Raw genomic sequence first — 20,519 nt, forward strand, 5'->3', positions numbered from 1 at the left:
ATTTTAAAATCATCTTTACAAACACCAAGGTTTTTGTAGAAGGCTTTGATGTGCTCTACACCAAAACGCCCAGAGTGGGAGGGCAGTTTGCTAACCAGCTTTGTTGCAATGTTTGTAAAGAAGATGTTCAAGTGGTTCATTTATCATGCAGTGTATGTATGGGATTACAAACATGGTTTCATTATGTCGTTGACTCGTGTGCATTTTAACACATTGTGGAATTTACTAGTAGGCCTAATCCGGAATTATTTATTTCAAACGTTGCAAATAGCATCGCATGTGCACTAATTATAGTTATCTTTTATTTTGAAGGCAGTGAGCGGAAGCATCACACGTGTTCGGCGTGTGACTTGATGACGGCACCACTGGATGAACGAACGAACCTCTCAGATTCATCAGCATCCACCCGAGGTTACCAGACGGGGAGAAAATAACCAGCGGACGAGAAGAACAGTTTATTATGGAGAATAGATTACAATGACCGTTATGAAACCGTTATAATGGTGTCCACCACGGCGCGCCGGACAGACGCGGCGGGGGAACAGCGTTGATCTCCCGGTTTTGGATCCGAACTGGAGGTAAGGCTGCGCCGGGAGGGAGGGAGGGAGAGAGACAGACCCGCACATCACTGGGGCGTGGATGTGAGGGTGGATGGAACCCCCCCGAAACATAGCCGATCTGCAAGACCTCAACCCGTCGCTTCCGCGACGCGTTGAGGGCTTGCAGATCGGCTATGGCTCGGCTGCGTGGTAACGTAGTACGGCGACATGACGGTGACTGAATTTTCTATGTCTAATTGGAGGAGAATGTTATATTTATTGATGTAGACCATGTTAGTGTGTCTTGTTACTCTGTATGGGCTGTTGCTCTTAGGCGCCGATTTATAGCAGCCAGGGCAGGCCTGATCTCTCTCTCTCTCTCTCTCTCTCTCTCTCTCTCTCTCTCTCTCTCTCTCTCTCTCTCTCTCCATGCATCTCTTCTCTTGTCGCTCCACACTGAATAGATTATTAAAAAGAAGACTTGATCATGGACATGGATGATGATGACGAAACATGTTCATTGTTTATTATCAAAGGTGTCAGGTGTGAATGAGTGGATCGAATGAAATGACAGTTGGACACGTTCAGGTTGAAATATGCTCAGCCTGTCAGGTAGGCCTATAGCTGTTTCAACTGCATGGGAAATAGATAGATTCCTATCCTATCCTGCCTATTAATGTAACTACATTATATTATGACTGTCTATACTATATAGACTAGTATGTGTGTGTGTATGTATGTATGTATGTAGGCTATGTATGTATGTATGTATGTATGTATGTATGTATGTATGTATGTATGTATGTATGTATGTATGTATCAATGTATCATACAAAATAAATACCAAGACAAAGACCAAAGGACAGATAGGCTAACAATGTTGACACAAACCACAAGTCTGTCTCTGTCCTGTGTCCAAGTGGCATGCTACAGCCCCCACTGTCTGTCCTGTGTCCAAGTGGCATGCTACAGCCCCCACTGTCTGTCCTGTGTCCAAGTGGCATGCTACTGCCCCCACTGTCTGTCCTGTGTCCTAGTGGCATGCTACAGCCCCCACTGTCTCTGTCCTGTGTCCTAGTGGCATGCTACTGCCCCCACTGTCTCTGTCCTGTGTCCTAGTGGCATGCTACAGCCCCCACTGTCTCTGTCCTGTGTCCTAGTGGCATGCTACAGCCCCCACTGTCTGTCCTGTGTCCTAGTGGCATGCTACAGCCCCCACTGTCTCTGTCCTGTGTCCTAGTGGCATGCTACTGCCCCCACTGTCTCTGTCCTGTGTCCTAGTGGCATGCTACTGCCCCCACTGTCTCTGTCCTGTGTCCTAGTGGCATGCTACTGCCCCCACTGTCTCTGTCCTGTGTCCTAGTGGCATGCTACAGCCCCCACTGTCTCTGTCCTGTGTCCTAGTGGCATGCTACAGCCCCCACTGTCTCTGTCCTGTGTCCAAGTGGCACGCCCCCACTGTCTCTAGGGCAGCATAGAGACAGTCAGTGAGGAAGATGGCTGATGAGATGATGGCGACACTAGGATGCTCCAGGCGCTGCTGGTTGTCTCCGGGCCTGGCTCCTCCTTCGTCTGACCAAAAGTGCAGAATCCTTCTGCATGTGTGTTGTGTCGCCTGACAGGAAATGTGGAGTGAAACACAGCAAAGGTCTTCTGGTTTTTATCTCCTACCAGGACCTCTAGTACTGCTGGTTTTATCTCCTACCAGGACCTCCAGTACTGCTGGATTTCTATTTGACCATACGGCCCGGCTCGCCGACTCGGAGCCGGGCGTGGAATGCGAGCGCCCAGTGGGCCACTTTTGGTAAACAGAACTCTGCGGAATGAACGCCCGATGCCGACGCTCATCAGACCCCACAAAAGGTGTTGGTTGATATAGACAGCTAGCCTGGTTAATAAACCAGACTAATATCGCACGGATCCGCGGGATATTAGTCTGGGGAGGCTCAGCTTGGATTTAATTTCCAGGGAAACATTTTCTCTTTGACGCAATTGGTCAGAGCTACTGTCAGTCAAAGGTCTCAAGCATTGAACGTCACTGTACCAAAGCCCGCCCATATTGCATACCGTGTCCCTATTGGGCGCCCACATTCTCCTGTGTAGGAAATGGGCGTAAAATTGAGCCTCTCCAGACCGAAATCCGCTGGTAGGCAAAAACCGAAATCCGCTGGTAGGCAATTTTTTTTTGCCAACGGCTGATTCGGTCTGGTTTATTAACCAGGCTAATAGACAGCAGGACGGTGGTGAATGAGTGGATTGACGGATCTATTGGATGAATGGACAGTTGGGACACATTCAGGGTGAAAGATATCATTATTCTCAGCCTGTCAGACAGGCCTATAGCTGTTTCAACTGCATGGGCAGTAGATAGATTTCCTATCCTATCCTACTGCCTATTAATGTAACTACATTATATTATAGGACTGTATCTATATACAGACTATTATAGTAGATTATGTATATAATATAGCAGACATTAGTGTAAAAAAGAAACCACACCTGTGAGAACTGAGTGGTGCAACTCCCCTCCCCCCCCCTCTCCTCTCTCTCTCTTTAGCAGGCAACAGTGCAGCACTAATACTATCTCTCTCTCTCTCTCTCTCTGTTTCTGCGCCCTACAGCGCCCCTACTGGTAGTCAGTCATCTGGTGCTCATGAACACATACATAGGTGAACCAACACATACGTACACGTACGAACACGGACATTGCTGTTCCTTGGAGTGGTTGCACCACTCAAAAAAATAAGTTAAAAACACAACAGCTACAATACAGTGCAAAATAATACCAAGACAAAGACCAAAGGACAGATGGGCTAACAATGTTGACACAACCCACAAGGGCCTTACAGTACAGTATGTAGTGCTTGTAGTAGAAGTGTCTGCATAAGAGTGTCTGCTCTGCTAAAATGCCTCATTGTAAATGCATGGTCGATGTAAATTGCCAAATAGGCACCCTACGTGACCCTAAATGACTTTGTAGCAGATTGCTGTTAGAATGGTCTTCTTTTGGTTTGTTGATTAAATAGCATCCAGTGTATTGTTGTTTTAATAGTGTGCGTGTGACGTTAATGTTGTCCCGTGAGAAGGATGACATGCAGGGCTCAACATGGCTAGACATTTGATGTCACCTCACAAGATGATTATAACCTCTGTCTCTTCAACATGCTCGTAGTAGGAGGCTCACGGGGCCTCTAACATGAGACGTAAACCCCTGTCAGTCAACCCCTGCACTATACGTTTTCCCAGGATGCTCTGGGCTTTCCCAGGAGGCTTGTGAAGATGAGCGTCACTTCCTGGTTCCTGGTGAGCAGCTCGGGGACGCGACACCGCCTCCCCAGAGAGCTCATCTTCGTGGGCCGCGAGGACTGCGAGCTCATGCTGCAGGTGAGACCTAAAGCAGTGGGGTGTGGGGACCCCCAGGGGTCCTTGACCCATTCTGACCTGAGACCAGATTCTAACGCACAGAAGAATGGTGGTTCTTTAAGGGAGTACCAGGCTACCAGCTACATTATAGTTTGGAACCAAATGGCCCCTTATGGGTCTGTAACAGTGAGAGTGTGCAAATGGACCCTAAAGGGTTAAATTAACATTGATTTTGCTATATAAATTGGGTGTCCCAGAGATAGAAATGCCATTAATTGGGGGCCCGTAGACTAATGCATGTCAAACTGGGGCCCGGTCCTTTAAATTAAACGGGTTGAGAATCACTGCTACAGCTGTAAAAATCCTCTGGTCCCTGGCATATCTTTTCAAATCAATTTGGGGGTCCTTGACATGACAAAGTTTGGGAACCTCTGACCTAAGGCAGTGGTGGTCAAAAAGTTTTAGGCCCGGGTCTAAATTTATGTTTCATATAGCGCTCGGCTAAATACAAATAATGTATTTTATTGTTGACGTTTTACCACTTGAGCCCTAGCGTCATTCTGGGGGGGAAGTGGAGAACGTTCACCAACAATAGCAGATCTACAAGCTCGCACTTGTGAGCTTGTAGAAGCTCACTCACAACACTTCCGCGCTACGAGCTTGTAGATGTTTTTAGAAGACAATTTTGTTGAATCAGTTTGCATTTCTAAATGGGTTAAGTATAGGCCGACATGGTCTGAAGTGGTTGAACTGAAATGATATCGATGAATTCAGAATATCATCATCATAGTATTCTGTCAGCACCCCTGGACTTGCGTTACGGCACTCACTTTGAGAAACCCTGGTCACTAGTCTGCGTCACACGCCACAACTTCTCTGCTCACTTCCTCTGTCTGTCTCTGTCTCTGTCTCTGTCTCTGTCTCTGTCTCTGTCTCTGTCTCTGTCTCTGTCTGTCAGTCTCGCAGTGTGGACAAGCAGCATGCTGTCATCAACTACAACTCTTCAACCGACGAGCACCTCGTCAAGGACCTGGGCAGCCTCAACGGGGTGAGACACCTATAAACACACCTGAACAAACATGTACATACTCTTAACTGGATTCAGGTGTGTTCAGACGTCTTTAGGTATACAGTTAGAGTCTAACGGTATACCTAAAGACACCTGAACATACCTGAATCCACCTGTACATATACCTAAACTGGATACTACTACTACTAACTACTACTAATACTACTGATATTTATTTATTTATGTGTTTCCTGTTGTGTGTTTTGTTGCAGACATTTGTGAATGACCTGCGTATTCCTGACCAGACCTACATCACCCTGAAACTGTCCGACATAATCCGCTTTGGATATGATATCCTTCTACTGCTTCATACTGCTTTCTATAGCTTTATACTGTTTTCTATTGCATTTAATATACTGCTTTCTATAGCATTATACAGCATTATACTGCTTTCTATAGCATTATACTGCTTTCTATAGCATTATACAGCATTATACTGCTTTCTATAGCATTATACTGCTTTCTATAGCATTATACTGGCTTATACCGCCTTACAGTATATTACTTTGTACTGAAAGACATTATGACTGTGTCCAGCAGGTGGCACTTTATTTCCATTATGAACTGGGTCATAACCACTTTAACTCTGGCATTCCAATTGGGGGAAATTAATATGTCACTATACTATTTGCAAAATAATAGTGAAATGAACAGGCTCACAACAGGTCACTATGCTATGCAACACACTGTGGGCTTGTAGATTGGGTATTCTTTGTCACGTGACACTGTTGTTTGAAACTATCAAATATGATCAGAGAAGTGGTGTTTTTAACCCCATGGCGTCAGTGGTTTTCTCCTTAACTTCTCGTGTTCACATTCTCATGTCTATGTTCTGGAGAAAAACACACACAAGGTCCCAGAGGAGGCACTCAAGGTGTGTGTGTGTGTGTGTGTGTGTGTGTGTGTGTGTGTGTGTGTGCACGCCAAAATGTGGGGGATTTCTTTTTAATATTATTTTTGCGAATCGTAAGGCAAAACACTGCCAACACACAGAAAAGACGGCCACAGCAAAGCCAGCCACCCTTACCTGATTCGGATGTGAGAGACATTGCAATCATGGCAGCGAAATAAATAACCATATATTCGTGAAAAATAAATATATATTATAAAATATACATTTCTGCCTCAGGCAAGTGCAGGGCTAGCAGTGAAGGTTTTGCTGGCCCTGACGGCCCACCACTGCCTAATTGTCCCCTAATAGATGGCCTTCTTCATGCTGAGACATCCACTTTTTAACATTGATGATTGAGAACATAGGCTTATTCAACTTCAACTTCATGATTTGGACATGGACTCAACTGTTCACTCTTTGTTTTCAATCGTTTAAAAAATATATATATCCCAAAGATCCTGCATGGCTCCAGTACCAGCACAGCTGTTTTAAATCCGTCTGTCGCGTTACCTAATCCCTTCCATATACGCGTGATTGCGGTGTGCTGGTTGTCATGACAACGCAGAGCGTTTGTCAGGAAGTAACATGCAGAAGAGCATTAGGAGGCACGTATATCTTTTCTACGTCCGAGCATAGACATGGTAACGCCCCGCCTGCTTCTGATTGGCCTATACCGAAACTGCCAGCCCTACCAGAGTTTCCTCCGAGGTGGAAGATACATGCTGGATATATTCTGCCGCGAGCTTTTCTTTTCGCAGATAAGTAAGCCTGGGACCGAGGCTATGAGGTTACTCCGTGGTGGGAAATAAATACATAATACAAGAGAATGACAGCTTGGCACACGCGACAGACAGTAACTTTTATTTTTGTAGAAGAGGCAAACTAATATTGTTTGATTATGCCTGTTTATTTGTATACATGTGTAAACTTGAAACATTATTGTACTGTAAAAAAATTATCTTTTCCCTTGATCTTTATCTTTTTTAGTATAATATACAGTATTAGTTTATTATAATTAGATTAATACCCGATCCAACACTAACACTTTAATTTAGAACACAGCCACATCAAATTGTAGTACATACGTGTTCAATCAATTATTCAATCAAAGCAAACGGTACAAATAATATTAGAAAATCTAGAAATCTAGAAAAAGTATAGTTCCTGAAAAAAGTATAGTTCCTGTCGCGTGTTGCCATTCTCTTGTACTTTTCCCACCACGGAGTACCCTTGCATCTCGGAGGACAGGCAAGAGCGGCAGTGTCTGTAGGCCAATAACAGGCAGGCGGGGCGTTACCATGTCTATGCTCGGATGTAGAAAAGATATACGCATAACAGGCAGCGCAGCTGTTTTAGGACCCCCCCCCCCCCCACACACACACACACACAAGAGATCTGCAAGCTCGCAAGGCAACAACAGACACGATGTGAGCATTGTATATTAGTTGTTTTTGTTTAGTAGCATCACCGAGATCAACGAGAGTGTTGCTGTCATCGTCGTGCATTTTGATTTGTTCTTCCTCTCAAAAGTGAAACTGAGTACGTCCGGACCACCCCATCCTGCGAGCGTGCGCGTGTGTGTGTGTGTGTGTGTGTGTGTGTGTGTGTGTGCGCGTGTTAATAACCTGTGTTTCAATGTACAGCTTATTGAATGATATTCGTTGGATATTCTACTGTTAGACTGATGATATGTTCTTGCCTTCTTGGTTTACTTATGGTCCTATAGATGACTATTTATAAGTGTTTGATGTAAAAAGAAGTGTGTGTGTATGTGTGTGTGTGTGTGTGTGTGTGTGTGTGTGTGTGTGTGTGTGTGTGCAGCATGAGAAATACACCAGCCAGTTGCAGATGAGTCTGAGAGCATCGGAGACAAAGAGGAGTGATGAAGATCAACTCAGACTGGACAAAACCGAACGAAACAAACCTCTAAGCCAAGGTAACGTAACACACATACACTATAGAGACCTAACACACTGGACCTCATTCATCAAAGTGGTGTAGACCAGTGGTTCTCATCAACCCTTTTCATGTCTAGGTCCATTATGTATTTATTGGGCATTTGAGCCACCATTTGTTGAGATTTAGCCTCTCAGACCCAAAACGAAAGATTTGTATTTATTTTGTTATCGTTGGATGAGATTTAGGAGAGATAACAGGCAAACGTTTAACAATAATTTAACTCCAATTGGTTTAATTTTACACTCTCAAGAGTTAAATATCTGGAAGGGTCCATTTGGTTACCAATTTTCCATCATTTAGCTGGGGACCACCTGGAATCCCCTCAAGGACCACTGGTGGTCCCCGGACCACTGTTTGAAAACCACTGGTGTAGACCCAAAAAACCTGCGTATGGCGAAATCGCTGCAAATGTCGGTATTTATCGTTCCAACGTGACTTTGACTTTTGACGTACCTCACGCCAAAGATCACGCCTGGTCGGCAGCTAGTGTAGGAGTTGTCTTGTCGTAGACGAGCGGAGCAGCATTGTCTAAACATTTGACAGGCATGTAAACATATCATATATGTATTGACTCTAAAAATGTATATGCAAAAAACTAAACAAAGAAACATATTATAATGTCCATTTAAAAAAAACAAATGAATAAAAAAATTCTGTCCAAAAAAGTTTGTGTGTGTGTGTGTGTGTGTGTGTGTGTGTGTGTTTGTGTGTGTGTGTGTGTGTTTGTGTGTGTGTGTGTGTGTGTGTGTGTGTGTGTGTGTGTGTGTGTGTGTGTGTGTGCGTGTGCCCGCGCAGAGCCTCCAGCGACGCGGCCCACTCCGCTGTATGGTCAGCCATCATGGTGGGGAGAAGCAGATGCTGATAAACTAGACGCCAATCAAACAGGTAACATTGTTGTTGTTTAGATTTAAAAAAAATGGCTTCTAAACAGTTTTCAGAAAAACCTTTCATGTCCTTTCATGTCAGTGGTTCTCAACCTTTTCCATGTCAAGGACCCCCCGAATTCTCTCTATGTGGCCGACGACCCCCAACTGAAAATATGTTGTTCCAGGGACCCCCAAGAAGCAATGATTTGAGTTAAAAAAATAGCAGATCTACAAGCTCCTAGCGAGGCACTCGTAGCTCGGGCTCAGATTGAGATAAAGGACGATGTTTAGAGCTTAATAAAACTTTAATCCGACCTCACGAGTAGAAAATTAATGTTTACATTGAGAGATAGTCTGGAGCTATGACTATCACACAATCGCTTCCGGTAAAAAGGGTCATTCTATTGCATTTTCCTGGAACTGGTTCTCAGTAGTATTTAACGATACAGTATATTGATATATATCGATATTAATCCCGACGATATGAATCGATTTATTGAAATAAAAAAAAGATTTTCAATTTGAATTGTTTTATATATATATTTTTAGGGGGGTAGTGTGTGATTTGAAATGTGATGAAGATAAATTATAAAATGAAAAGAAACCTGATTTATTTCTGGAAAATATTTTTTGTTTAAAATATTGTGAAAAATCGTATCGTGAACCTCATCGTGATACGAATCATATCGTGAGTTGAGTGAATCGTTACATACCTAGTTCTGAGTGGAGCCATCTGGTGGCGGCATGTAATCGGTGAATTGTTGTATTTGTCATTTCCTAGACATCCAGAAGGAGGCAGACTTGGGCGGTTGCCATGGCAGCTACAACAGAGAGCCCAGCTACTTTGAGATTCCCACCAAAGACCTGCAGCCGCCGCACCGCCCCGAGACCCCGCCCCTTGCTAGGGCGGAGCTTCACGAGATCCCCACCAAAGACACGGACACGGCCCCCGCCCCGCCCCCGCCCGCCCTGCCTGCCCCGACGCCGCCCGTGGTCCAAAGCCACGCCTCCTTCACCATCGAGTTTGACGACCTGACGCCTGGCAAGATGAAGATCAAGGACCACGTCACCAAGTTCTCCTCGCGCCAACAACGCAGGACGCACGCTTCCAAGGTTAGGATATCATGTTTGTAATGTGACTGCGACCGCAGCTCTGCATTTACTATGAAAGCGTACATTTCCCGTCAGTCACTCAATATCCCCATGTATGGGAATGCCCCCATATATGGTCTTGTGACATCAAGTGACATCATCAGGGACGGAGATGTCTTAGTAAATGCGACCTGCTGTCGCAATTAAGCCCATATATGGAGATCCCTGATGTCATGAATATTGGCCAGCAACTCTACATCTGCCCTCAAACCCTTAGATCTCCATATATGGATATGGACATTCCATAATATGTTGGTCCTTCCCCATCCATCCTTCCTCTTCGATGTCTCCCTTTTGACTGATACCTGTCCATTAAAACTCTAGACGGAAAGTACCCCCTTAGATAGCACTTTTTGTAGACTTAGATAGCATTTGATACAGACTTATAGCATGTTATGTAGACAGCACTATAATTGCATTGTATGTAGTCATAGCACTTCATAGTGCTGTAGTGCTGTAGTATATGTATGTACTACATACATAGCATAGTATAGTATATATGTATAGTTTCATTATATCTATATTCCACTGTTACATTCTTAGCTTGCGCATTTTTTCATGATAACTATTTTTTATGTATGTGATGTATTGCCATGCTTTTTGTTCTTGCTTATTGTAAATCGCTCTGGATTAAGAGCGTCTGCTAAATAGTAATTAAGTAATTAGTGCAGCTGCGCCCGGCAGCAGGCGAAAACTAGAGTTCTCAACAGGCCTGGAAATTAAGGCCAAGCCATCAATGTCAAACCCTGTACCAGTGATGTTAATAGGATTTCAATGTAATGAGTCCCGGGATGCAGGGATGGTCTTTTAGATGAGTCCCAGGGACATTTTATGAGTCCCACTTCAATGACGTTAGGAGTCATATTTTTAAATGGGAGTTAAATGCTGCAATTTTACAAATTGCATCATTTAACTATTTTATATGGTTCATTGGTTATAATGTGGTTATAATCATGTAGAAAACAGAAGAAGAAATTATTATTATAACTAAAGCTAGCAAAATAAACTAGAATAAAAAACAGTACAGTAGTGCATCCCGTGGATGCAGAGGTCATTGTTTTATTGCGTCCCTTAACTATAAACTGCGTTTTGGGAAGCAAAATGCACCCTATTTTAATCTCAGCTGTACACTCAACAGAATGTCCCCTCCACCACACTTAGATCTCCATATATGGAGCTGACATTCCATATGATGATCTGACCTCATCAAACCCTGTACACTCAAGACATGCTCCTTATATGGTCAGTACAGAATTCATTCCATGTTGATCTGACCCCCCATGCCAAAGCGCCAGCGCTCGTCTGCCGTCAACGAGGCGGATGCGTGCACGCGACCTCGCCCTCAGGCGTCTTAAGGCTCATTCATAGTCTGGATTTTCGGTGCTGAGGTGACCACCAGACCACCATAACGTTGAGCGGTGGTGAGTAAAAACAGAGAGAAGGGCTGGAGCGGTGGCGGTGGTTTACTCTTCACCGCGGCTCGTGACGTCATGTTGTAGTTCGGTGGCCACCGAAAATCCAGACTATGAATGAGCCTTTAGGCTTCTCGCCCTTAGGCGTCTCACTGGCTTAATCATTTAACCAGTTTGAGTTAACTACAATGAGCTATTTAATTAGTTTTAGTTAACTTCAATGACCTTGCAGGCTCCGTCCACCAGAAGCATGGGCGCCACCCCCAGCGAGGTGATGTCATCACAGAGCAAGGTGGTCGATTGGCTGGTGCACAGTGATGTCAGCATGATGAGGAGGCGGCCTACGTGCGAAGACGTTTACAGCACCAAGAGTGACCTGGAGGTCAACATCAAGACACTCAAAGGTCAAGTTCATTCACATGATCACGTCACACTTTAATGTCCCATGTTTTTGTAAACTCATGCTTTTTCCCTCCCATGCTTTCTTTTTAGTACAACCAGTGTTAATTTGGTAATTTTTTTAATTTGGTTTAGCCAGAGCCATAGAGTAATAGACAGAGTTACGACAACTCCGTTCACTTCATGGGGCCCGTCGAATTGTTGTTAGGATACCATAACCAGATGCTATGTGGTTGTGTTGCTAGGTAGCCACCATGAGGATGGAACCCAGAGTGACTCCGAAGACGCCACCTTGCTCAACGGCAAGAAAAGCAAGTCCCACCATCACCCCTCCCACTCGCAGCACTCCATCCAGTCGGAGACTTTCTCCGAGCCGCCGCCGCAGCAGCAGCAGCAGGCGGTCCAATCGGAGACTGGCTCGCAGAAGGTCGTCGTCCAGCCCGCTCGCTATTCGCCGCCCGTGACCACGCCCACCTCCTCGGCCCCGGCCGAGAGGCCGCTGAGCGAGCACAGCCCCCCCCCTCCTCCTCGCAGCCCGCAGGGGGGCGTCGACACGGAGGCCCCGGCCCCGCCCCCCGAACACCTGAGCCAGCAGGCGTTCATCATCGAGTTCCTGGACGACAACCCTCGCAAGAAACGCTCGCAGTCCTTCACCCATAACCCCGCCCACGCCGACAACTACTCCACCCTGAAGGTGTGTATAGGGCCATAACCCCGCCCATGCCGACAACTACTCCACCCTGAAGGTGTGTATAGGGCCATAACCCCGCCCACACCGACAACTACTCCACCCTGAAGGTGTGTATAGGGCCATAACCCAGCCCACACCGACAACTATGTGTGTATAGGGCCATAACCCCGCCCACACCGACAACTAGGTGTGTCTAGGGCCATAACCCCGCCCACACCGACAACTACTCCACCCTGAAGGTGTGTATAGGGCCATAACCCCGCCCACACCGACAACTATGTGTGTATAGGGCCATAACCCCGCCCACACCGACAACTAGGTGTGTCTAGGGCCATAACCCAGCCCACACCGACAACTACTCCACCCTGAAGGTGTGTCTAGGGCCATAACCCCGCCCACACCGACAACTACTCCACCCTGAAGGTGTGTATGGGCCATAACCCCGCCCACACCGACAACTACTCCACCCTGAAGGTGTGTATAGGGCCATAACCCCGCCTACGCCGACAACTACTCCACCCTGAAGGTGTGTATGGGCCATAACCCCGCCCATGCCGACAACTACTCCACCCTGAAGGTGTGTATAGGGCCATAACCCCGCCTACGCCGACAACTACTCCACCCTGAAGGTGTGTATAGGGCCCCAGTGGTTCCCAAACGTTTTAGACCGTGACCCAAAAGAGAAAGTTGATGCTTCCCCCGAGACCCAAACTTAGTGAAAATAGCTGATCTACAAGTAGATAGGCTAATTTATGAAATGTATTTTCTTTTTCTTTTGTTCCTTCATGAAATTACTGGGGGAAAAAAATCTTTGGATTAGTTTTTAATTCATGAAAAATGATGCTTTTCTTAGGGAACGTTTTTCTTTTTCAACGTTTTGAAATGATAATAATTAAAAACCCAAGTTCGGGGAAACAAAAAATAAGGGGACCCATCACTATGTGTCCAGGACCCACAAATGTGTCCTGCCACCCAGTGTTTGGGAAACAGTGGTATAGGCCTAAACCCCGCCCACATTGAATGTTACAGTATAATAAGCCAAGGCATCTCATTCTCCGTTATGTGAATAAACTAACCTGAGGTCCCCAGTTCGAAAATGCGTAATCACCTGCAATCATTACTTTATTCGCATATTTTAAGTTATTTGTCATATCTGCCCTGTGCAATATTTGCTTTAACAATGCCTAGATGGCAAACATATAATTGTCATTTATATGTTCCTAATGTTTGACGCAAAAACCATAGATACAATTAAATCATTAATCGCCATTATTTGTCACGACGGTGTCAATACAAATGTCATGATTTTTGACAGTCCTAATTAGCATCTGTCTTGTTCCAACCCAACCTGAAGGCCAAACTGGAGAGGAGGAAGGGAGGGGAGAGGCCTGTCTCCATGCACGCACACATCCCACCGACACAGCAGGTAAACTGGTTTTCAACCATTTTGATACTGTATACCAGGGCCCACTATTTATTCAGCGTTTGAGCCGCGGACCACCATTTGATGACATTTAGCCACCCAAAACGAAAGAACTGTGTCTTTGTCCACAATTCCATGCTGTATTTAGGAGAGATAACAGGCAAACATTGACTAAAATAACAATTATTCTACAGTACATTGTCTAGTTGTGTAGACTTCTTGTAAATTAGGTCATTCAGATGTTTAACAATAAAAGATCTAAGGGTCCGTTTGGATACCAACTCTCCATAATTTACCTGGAAACCCCTGCTATTTTGCACATTCTGTTCACCTATTATGATAGAATAGTTTATTCTTTGAAAAATCTCAAATAAATGTCAACAATAATGCGATTGTCAATGTTCGATTGTAGTTATTGCTATTTTCACTATTATTGTCTCCACCACGCCAAAGGCATGGGGGGGACTATGTCTTGCACCCTGTCCATCTGTCTGTTACCAGCTCAACTCTACCAGCTATGAAACTGCACACACGCTCCCTGGATGCCAATTCCGAACCTCTGCCCCACATTTTCCAGATCGGCCTGTCATAGCGCTACCATGAGGCATATTATTTTTGCAAAACAAGTGGTTTGTGGCTAAACTCTGGCACCGTTGCCCCGGTCGCGACGAAACAGTGCACACACACACACACACTCGCTGGAAGCCAATTCCGAACCTCTGCCCTAAATTGTGTTCCGTACACTTTTTTTGGAAAATAATCTTCCTCCTAGTATAATCACGATTATGTTATAGGGGGGGATTTGTTCTTTTACCCATTCTGGACGGGAACCCCTTTTGGTGTTTTAAGGATTATGTTATAATCTACACCCTGTGCCACGCTACGAGCTTGTAGATCTGCTATTTTTTTTAAATCATGAAAATGTGTGCAAATCTTTGAATATATATTTTCATGTGGGGTCCCACATGAAAAAGTTTGAAAACCACTGATAGAAACATCTCAGGTCTCAGTCCTAAATGGGTTAACCCATTTTGGGGCGGGAAGCCCTTTTGGTGTTTGCATTATCTTATGCTTTAGCTATTGAAAAATAGCAGATCTACAAGCTCATAGCTACGAGCTTGTAGGGCTGCTATTTTTGAAAAATCGAACGACTGACACAGAAACCCGCCTTTTGCAGAAAACCGTCAGGATGTAGTAGAAAACATTTTTTAGAATCTGATCTCAGGTCAAAATTGGTTAAGCTTGTGCTTGTGCCCCCCCCCCCCCCCCCTTCCTACCCCCTCCCAGGTAACGGTTCCTTTGAAGGGCCAGGGGCCCGGCAGCGGCGGCGGCCCCCAGCGCTCCAGCTCCCTGAAGCGGGAGAAGGAGAGGACGACGACAGAGGCGGCCGACGGCTCCTCCTCCTCCTCCTCGCGGTCCTCCTCCTCCGTGGCGGTCAGGCCGTTCGGCAGCGTGGGCAGGAAGTCCAAGCTGGCCCAGGAGTTCCTCCTCCTGGCGGACTGTGGTGGCGGTCCGGCGGGAGACCGCCGCGCCTCCCCTCCGCCCATGTCGGCTCCGCCCGTCATGACGTCACCCTCCCGGACCCTCCTCCTCCTCCCCTCCCCCCAGGAACCCCTGGCTCCGCCTCTCTCCGCCTCCTACCCCTCCACCCCCCTCCTCCAGCCCGTCCCGGGCCACATCATCGCCGCCGCCCCGGCGGCCGCCGCCCCTTACCAGACCCCCTCCTCGTCCGCGTGCCACATGCCGCCGCCGCCCCTGGAACTCCTGGCGGGAGACCACCACCACCCCGCGGCCTCCCCGCCCCAGCGGGCGGCGAGGAACGAGGAAGACGACAGTTTGAGCGACGCCGGGACGTACACCATCGAGACGGAGAGCCAGGACAAAGAGGTGGAGGATGCGCGGAGCATGATAGACCAGGTCAGACCCCCCTCAGTACAAGACACTACTAAAATACCCTGTTGGTATAATGTCTTGGACCCAGCTATTTGTTCTCTATTAATCCATTCTGAACGGGAAGCCCTTAAAGGAGCTTGTAGGTCTGCTATTTTTGAAAAATCGTGAAAATGTGCCGCAAACGTTTTTAGCTCAATTCTTTGGGGAGGTCCCTGAAACAACATATTTTCAGATGGGGGTCGGCAGCCTATTACATAATTATAATTATGGGGGTCCTTGACATGAAATAGTTTGAGAACCACTGACATAGAAACAGGTCTAAATGGGTTAACTGCTATCATTGAAATGTAACCTATATATAGGCATAGCGTATGAAAATACATAACCAACGAATGGCTAATGCAAGTTCAAAAGGACCGAGTTCAAAAGGACAATGACAACCACTGCAAACACGAAGGACGTTTCCTGGAAGCATACTGTAGAATCAACATGCAGTGGTACAAGGGGACTAGGTTAGTACAGCAGTATAGCAGTAATATAGCTGCCCTATAGTTCCATAATCCACAAGTGCTATGCATGGTTCCTTCTTCCCGTAGTCAGACAACTATTAAAACAGTCTCCGAGTGCTATACAGTGTCTGGAACTACACCTCCCATTAAACCCGAGACAGGAAGTTGGCGTCTGCTCATTTCCTTTCACAAAATATATATATTTGAATACATAAATACATTATAGCTATGTTAGAAATAGCTTTACTTTACATTGTTTCCCATTTCTGCTAAGCAGCAAGCTAAATAATGCTGAGGTGATTTTGATTCATATTAGGACCAAAACGCACTGCTGTAAAGACGGAACGGAAGCGGCGAGGGAGGTGTCTCTTCCGCTTTATCGTGTAATCATTCTCAGAGCTTCCGTGCTGTACGACCGAAAGCATAAAGAAATTGTGGGAGGCAACAGTCTGGCTTGCGTGACTATCCTTCCTTCCTCCCCTTCCTTCCTTCCTCGATGCGATAACATCCATACTGTTTTCCTGTGTCCCTGTGGCTGTGTCCCTGTGGCTGTGTGTCCTATACGTCATTACGCCATACGTCCCTGTCCTTTTTCCTGTCTCCCTGTGTCACCCGGCTTGTGTGTCCTCATGCATACATCCTGTCCCGTTTCCTCCCCATGCGTCACGTCGGCTGTGTCGTCATTGCACGCGTCCCGTTGTCCCCTGTGTCCCCCCCGTGTCCTCTCATGCATGCTGTGTCCCCTCATGCAGGTATTTGGTGTGCTGGACAGTCCAGAGTACAGCGGGGCTAGTAACCCTGCGACAGCGGCGTCGGCCTATAGGCCTGTAATAATGGACGCCGAGCAGGGTTACTTCTGTGTGGATTCTAAGCATGGCTTTAACCCGGCTGCACCCACCAGCCCCATGCAGGTAAACACTCCCCCTTTACACCCCTCTATGATTTGATTTGATTTGAGCTGGAACCTAATGCAAATGCTGCAGTTCTCATTTAAAGCCCTGCAGCAGAAGGAAAAACAAAAGTTCATTCCACCCTCGCCAATGGGAATTTGACCAGAGTTTACACTTTTATTACCAAGTAAACCTTTTCATAAAGAAACGGGCAACGAGATCAAGGCAGGGGAAAAAAAACAAAGTTTGAGCAAAGCTGTAGCTTACAAGTAAAGGGCTTCCCCTGCATGGGTCCTAGTGTGCCTTCTCATATCAGATACTGACGAGCTTTAAGGATTAGTCGAGGTGACACTAGTGTAATCCGCGAGTGGTGTATGAGGTAGAGCAAAAAAAGATGGGGAGTCAAGTAACCGTGTCCCAGGTATCGCCCACGGGTAGGTTCAAGGAAGAGATAAAGTCCAAGTCAACTTGTCCCTGGCGTAGGCCCCCTTGCCCTTCCGCGGGCGTTGTAGGGGGTTGAGCAATTTTGCGACTAAACTGACCATTACGGTTCTGTAACTCTGACTTGCATATCGTTGCTGTCGGGGTCCATTTTTGAGGTTTTTGGTTCATTGTTTTTTGCATGAATCAGTGCTATGGAACACCCTTTACGTCTGTGTGTTGTTTCGATAATATTTAACCAATGAAAAGTAGTAAAACAAATGCTTTGGACAAAACCTCCAACTCCATTGGACCCTCAAACTGTCTGCTAAAACAACTAACTCCACCACCTCTCCCCCTCTCTTGCAAGTAATTGACGATATCTAAAGTCACAACACCACTTTGATGAGGCAGTGTTGCTTTCATTTAAAAATTAATTTCCTGAAAAATGTACATTTTGGAGTTCGGTGGTTTCTTCCCGACAGCAGAGATCGATATACATGTACGTAGCGCTTCACTTCGTGCCACGCTACGAACTTGTAAATCTGCTCTTTTTGAAAGATCATGAAAAAAAAAATATATATATATATTTTAAAGCATTTTTTTTAAACTCAAATCCTTGCTTCTGGGGCTTTCTGGAACAACATTATGTTGACATGGGGGTCGTCGGACAGAAACAGACGTTTCCTAAAGGACCACTTCACCACTTTTCAACCTATCTTCATATAATAGGTCCTCACTAATAATCATGATAAAATGGCATGATTTATTTCTACTCTGTCATTAGGCAGATTTATTTTATAAAAATGTTTAGATATTCATTATCGTGAGAACGATGGCTTCCATTTTCACATTGCAACTTTTCAGGACTAGAAAGACTGCAGTTTCTATTAGCTTGTATTCCCCATCGATGATGTCACTGGAAGACGGTCCTATGAGACATAGACCGAGTAGAAAAAAATTGCGCCGTTCTTTCATGATTATTAGTGAGGGCCTATTATATGAAGATAGGTTGAAAAGTGGTGAAGTGGACCTTTAATGGGTTAAGCAAATCAGCCCCCACCGCCTCAGAACTGTGGGGGGGGGGTCCTAGGATTGAAAGCGATCGAGTCCCACTGCTGTAGTCTTGTGGATGTGTTTACCACCAGGTGCCAGTGAACCCTGCGGCGGCGATGGAGGGACCCAAGTGGGTTTCCCGCTGGGCCAGCCTGGCAGACAGCTATGAGCCTGGAAGTACCCCCCCACAGGGAGAGCTCCTGGACGGTGAGTGTGTTTACTAGTACTAGTAATTGTACTGTAATATACACAGATGTTACTCTTGCTTTTACTTGATTTTTTGTAAATTCTTCAATGCTACTTCACTACAGCGGAAGGCATATCATGTCTTAGTCTTAATTACTAGACTAGATTTTCAAATCGATTCTCATATTGAGCTGATGGTCACCGAGTTATGGCCACTTGAAATGTTAAAACACTGCTGTGACACTGTGCCTCTGCTGGGGACCACAAGTGTCCCCTGGTGTCAGTATTATTGTCATGGTTTGACTGCGGGACCATTTACTCAAACGCAAAGGCAATTCAGCACTCGCTTCCGGTCAAAAATGTTAAATTATGTTATATTTATATCAAAACCACAGGGTGCTAAAGACATGCATACATAGGTGTCTTTTGGTCTTTTTTAGTATAAGTATATATATATTTCTTTTTTGGTTGGCCTCTCCTTCTGCACCGAATCCCTTGTTGTTTCGTGCATGCAAACTGCCGATCACTTCCTTGTCTACGGCTCCAAAATAATGGCTCGTAACTCCTAATCTAGGAAGCTCCCCATGGCTTTGACCAGATGGGCAATGTTCTGTCTTCATTTCTTACTTTTGTATCTCGTTTGGAATGTTAACTAACGAATCGGCCAAAAAAAGTGTCGAGCCATTCAGGACCCCGATGATTCATGACCATGAAACCCAGATGGACACAGGTGTTAACCCATTTTGGGGCGGGAACCCCTTTTGGTGTTAGCATTATGTTATGCTTTAGCTATTGAAAAATAGCAGACTTACAAGCTCATAGCGCGCCACCGAGTGGCACGCTATGAGCTTGTAGGTCTGCTATTTTTGAATAATCGAAGAACGACTGACATTTTTAGAATCTGATCTCAGGTCAGAATGGGTTAATCAGACCAGTGTGTGTCCAGTGGAAACCTCGTATGAATCTGATCTCAGGTCAGAATGGGTTAACACACCGTGTCATTCCCGCGTCACAGACTCTCATTTCCTGAGTGGCTCCGTGGCGAGCCGCTCCGGCTACGACACCTCAGAGTCGGAGTCCCTCCAGCAGGGCCACGCCCCCGGCTCCCGCACCCGACGCCTCTTGCCCCAAGTCCCGCCGCCGCTGCCGCCGCCCCCTGCTGGGGACAAGTCGGATAGCCCCGCACCCTGCATCCTGGTTCGCCACGAGTCGTCGTCGTCGGACGGCGGCGGCTGTGGTCCGCCCCGCCCCCAGGACTCGTCGGCCCAGCGTCTGTACGTCCAGGACGACGTGGACCCGGACAGTCTGAGCGACGCCAGCCGTTCCGACGACGGCTCGCTGCGGGAGAAAGCCTGCAAAGGCCACGCCAAAGGTTCCACTTTTTTTTTCTTTTTTATATAAAAAAATAAAATAGAGTAGCCTGCAAATTCCACACCAAAGGTTCCACTTTTCTTTTATATAACAATAAAATAGAGTAGCCTGCAAATTCCACACCAAAGGTTCCAATTTTCTTTTTTTATATATAAAAATAAAATAGAGTAGCCTGCAAATTCCACACCAAAGGTGTAGCCAATTATTTTTACCTACTTTTTCTCACCCAATTCAGTCGTTATGCCAATTAATTGCCCACACACACATTTCTGTGTTAACTTGTCACTGCTGTTGTAGCCTCGGAAACCCAGGTGTTTTTTTATTTCCAGGGAGAAAACAAAAAAGTCTGGGGCAGAGTCCACTTCAGTTCACATACAGTAGCGCAAACGTCGATCACTCTATGCTGATTTCTGATCGTCTGTACCTTTG

The 20,519-nt window shown here is 45.9% G+C and overlaps 1 protein-coding gene across 1 annotated transcript in view; it reads left to right on the forward strand.

Annotated features, from left to right (window-relative positions):
• The first annotated feature begins 462 nt into the window (after positions 1–462).
• Positions 463–20,519, forward strand: part of cep170bb (centrosomal protein 170Bb) — a 34,879-nt gene continuing 14,822 nt past the window's right edge. The window contains exons 1-15 of the mRNA XM_083790478.1: positions 463–578; positions 3,786–3,923; positions 4,861–4,950; positions 5,184–5,262; positions 5,787–5,845; positions 7,685–7,799; positions 8,618–8,707; positions 9,470–9,801; positions 11,485–11,656; positions 11,897–12,345; positions 13,697–13,768; positions 15,053–15,682; positions 16,920–17,078; positions 18,626–18,740; positions 19,735–20,091. Of these exons, the coding sequence (XP_083646604.1) occupies positions 3,819–3,923; positions 4,861–4,950; positions 5,184–5,262; positions 5,787–5,845; positions 7,685–7,799; positions 8,618–8,707; positions 9,470–9,801; positions 11,485–11,656; positions 11,897–12,345; positions 13,697–13,768; positions 15,053–15,682; positions 16,920–17,078; positions 18,626–18,740; positions 19,735–20,091 (2,824 nt within the window). The 5' untranslated portion in view covers positions 463–578; positions 3,786–3,818. The remainder of the gene's footprint in view (positions 579–3,785; positions 3,924–4,860; positions 4,951–5,183; positions 5,263–5,786; positions 5,846–7,684; positions 7,800–8,617; positions 8,708–9,469; positions 9,802–11,484; positions 11,657–11,896; positions 12,346–13,696; positions 13,769–15,052; positions 15,683–16,919; positions 17,079–18,625; positions 18,741–19,734; positions 20,092–20,519) is intronic.

This window comes from Protomyctophum parallelum (assembly GCF_964188405.1).
Source record: "Protomyctophum parallelum genome assembly, chromosome: 19".
Lineage (NCBI taxonomy): Eukaryota > Metazoa > Chordata > Actinopteri > Myctophiformes > Myctophidae > Protomyctophum > Protomyctophum parallelum.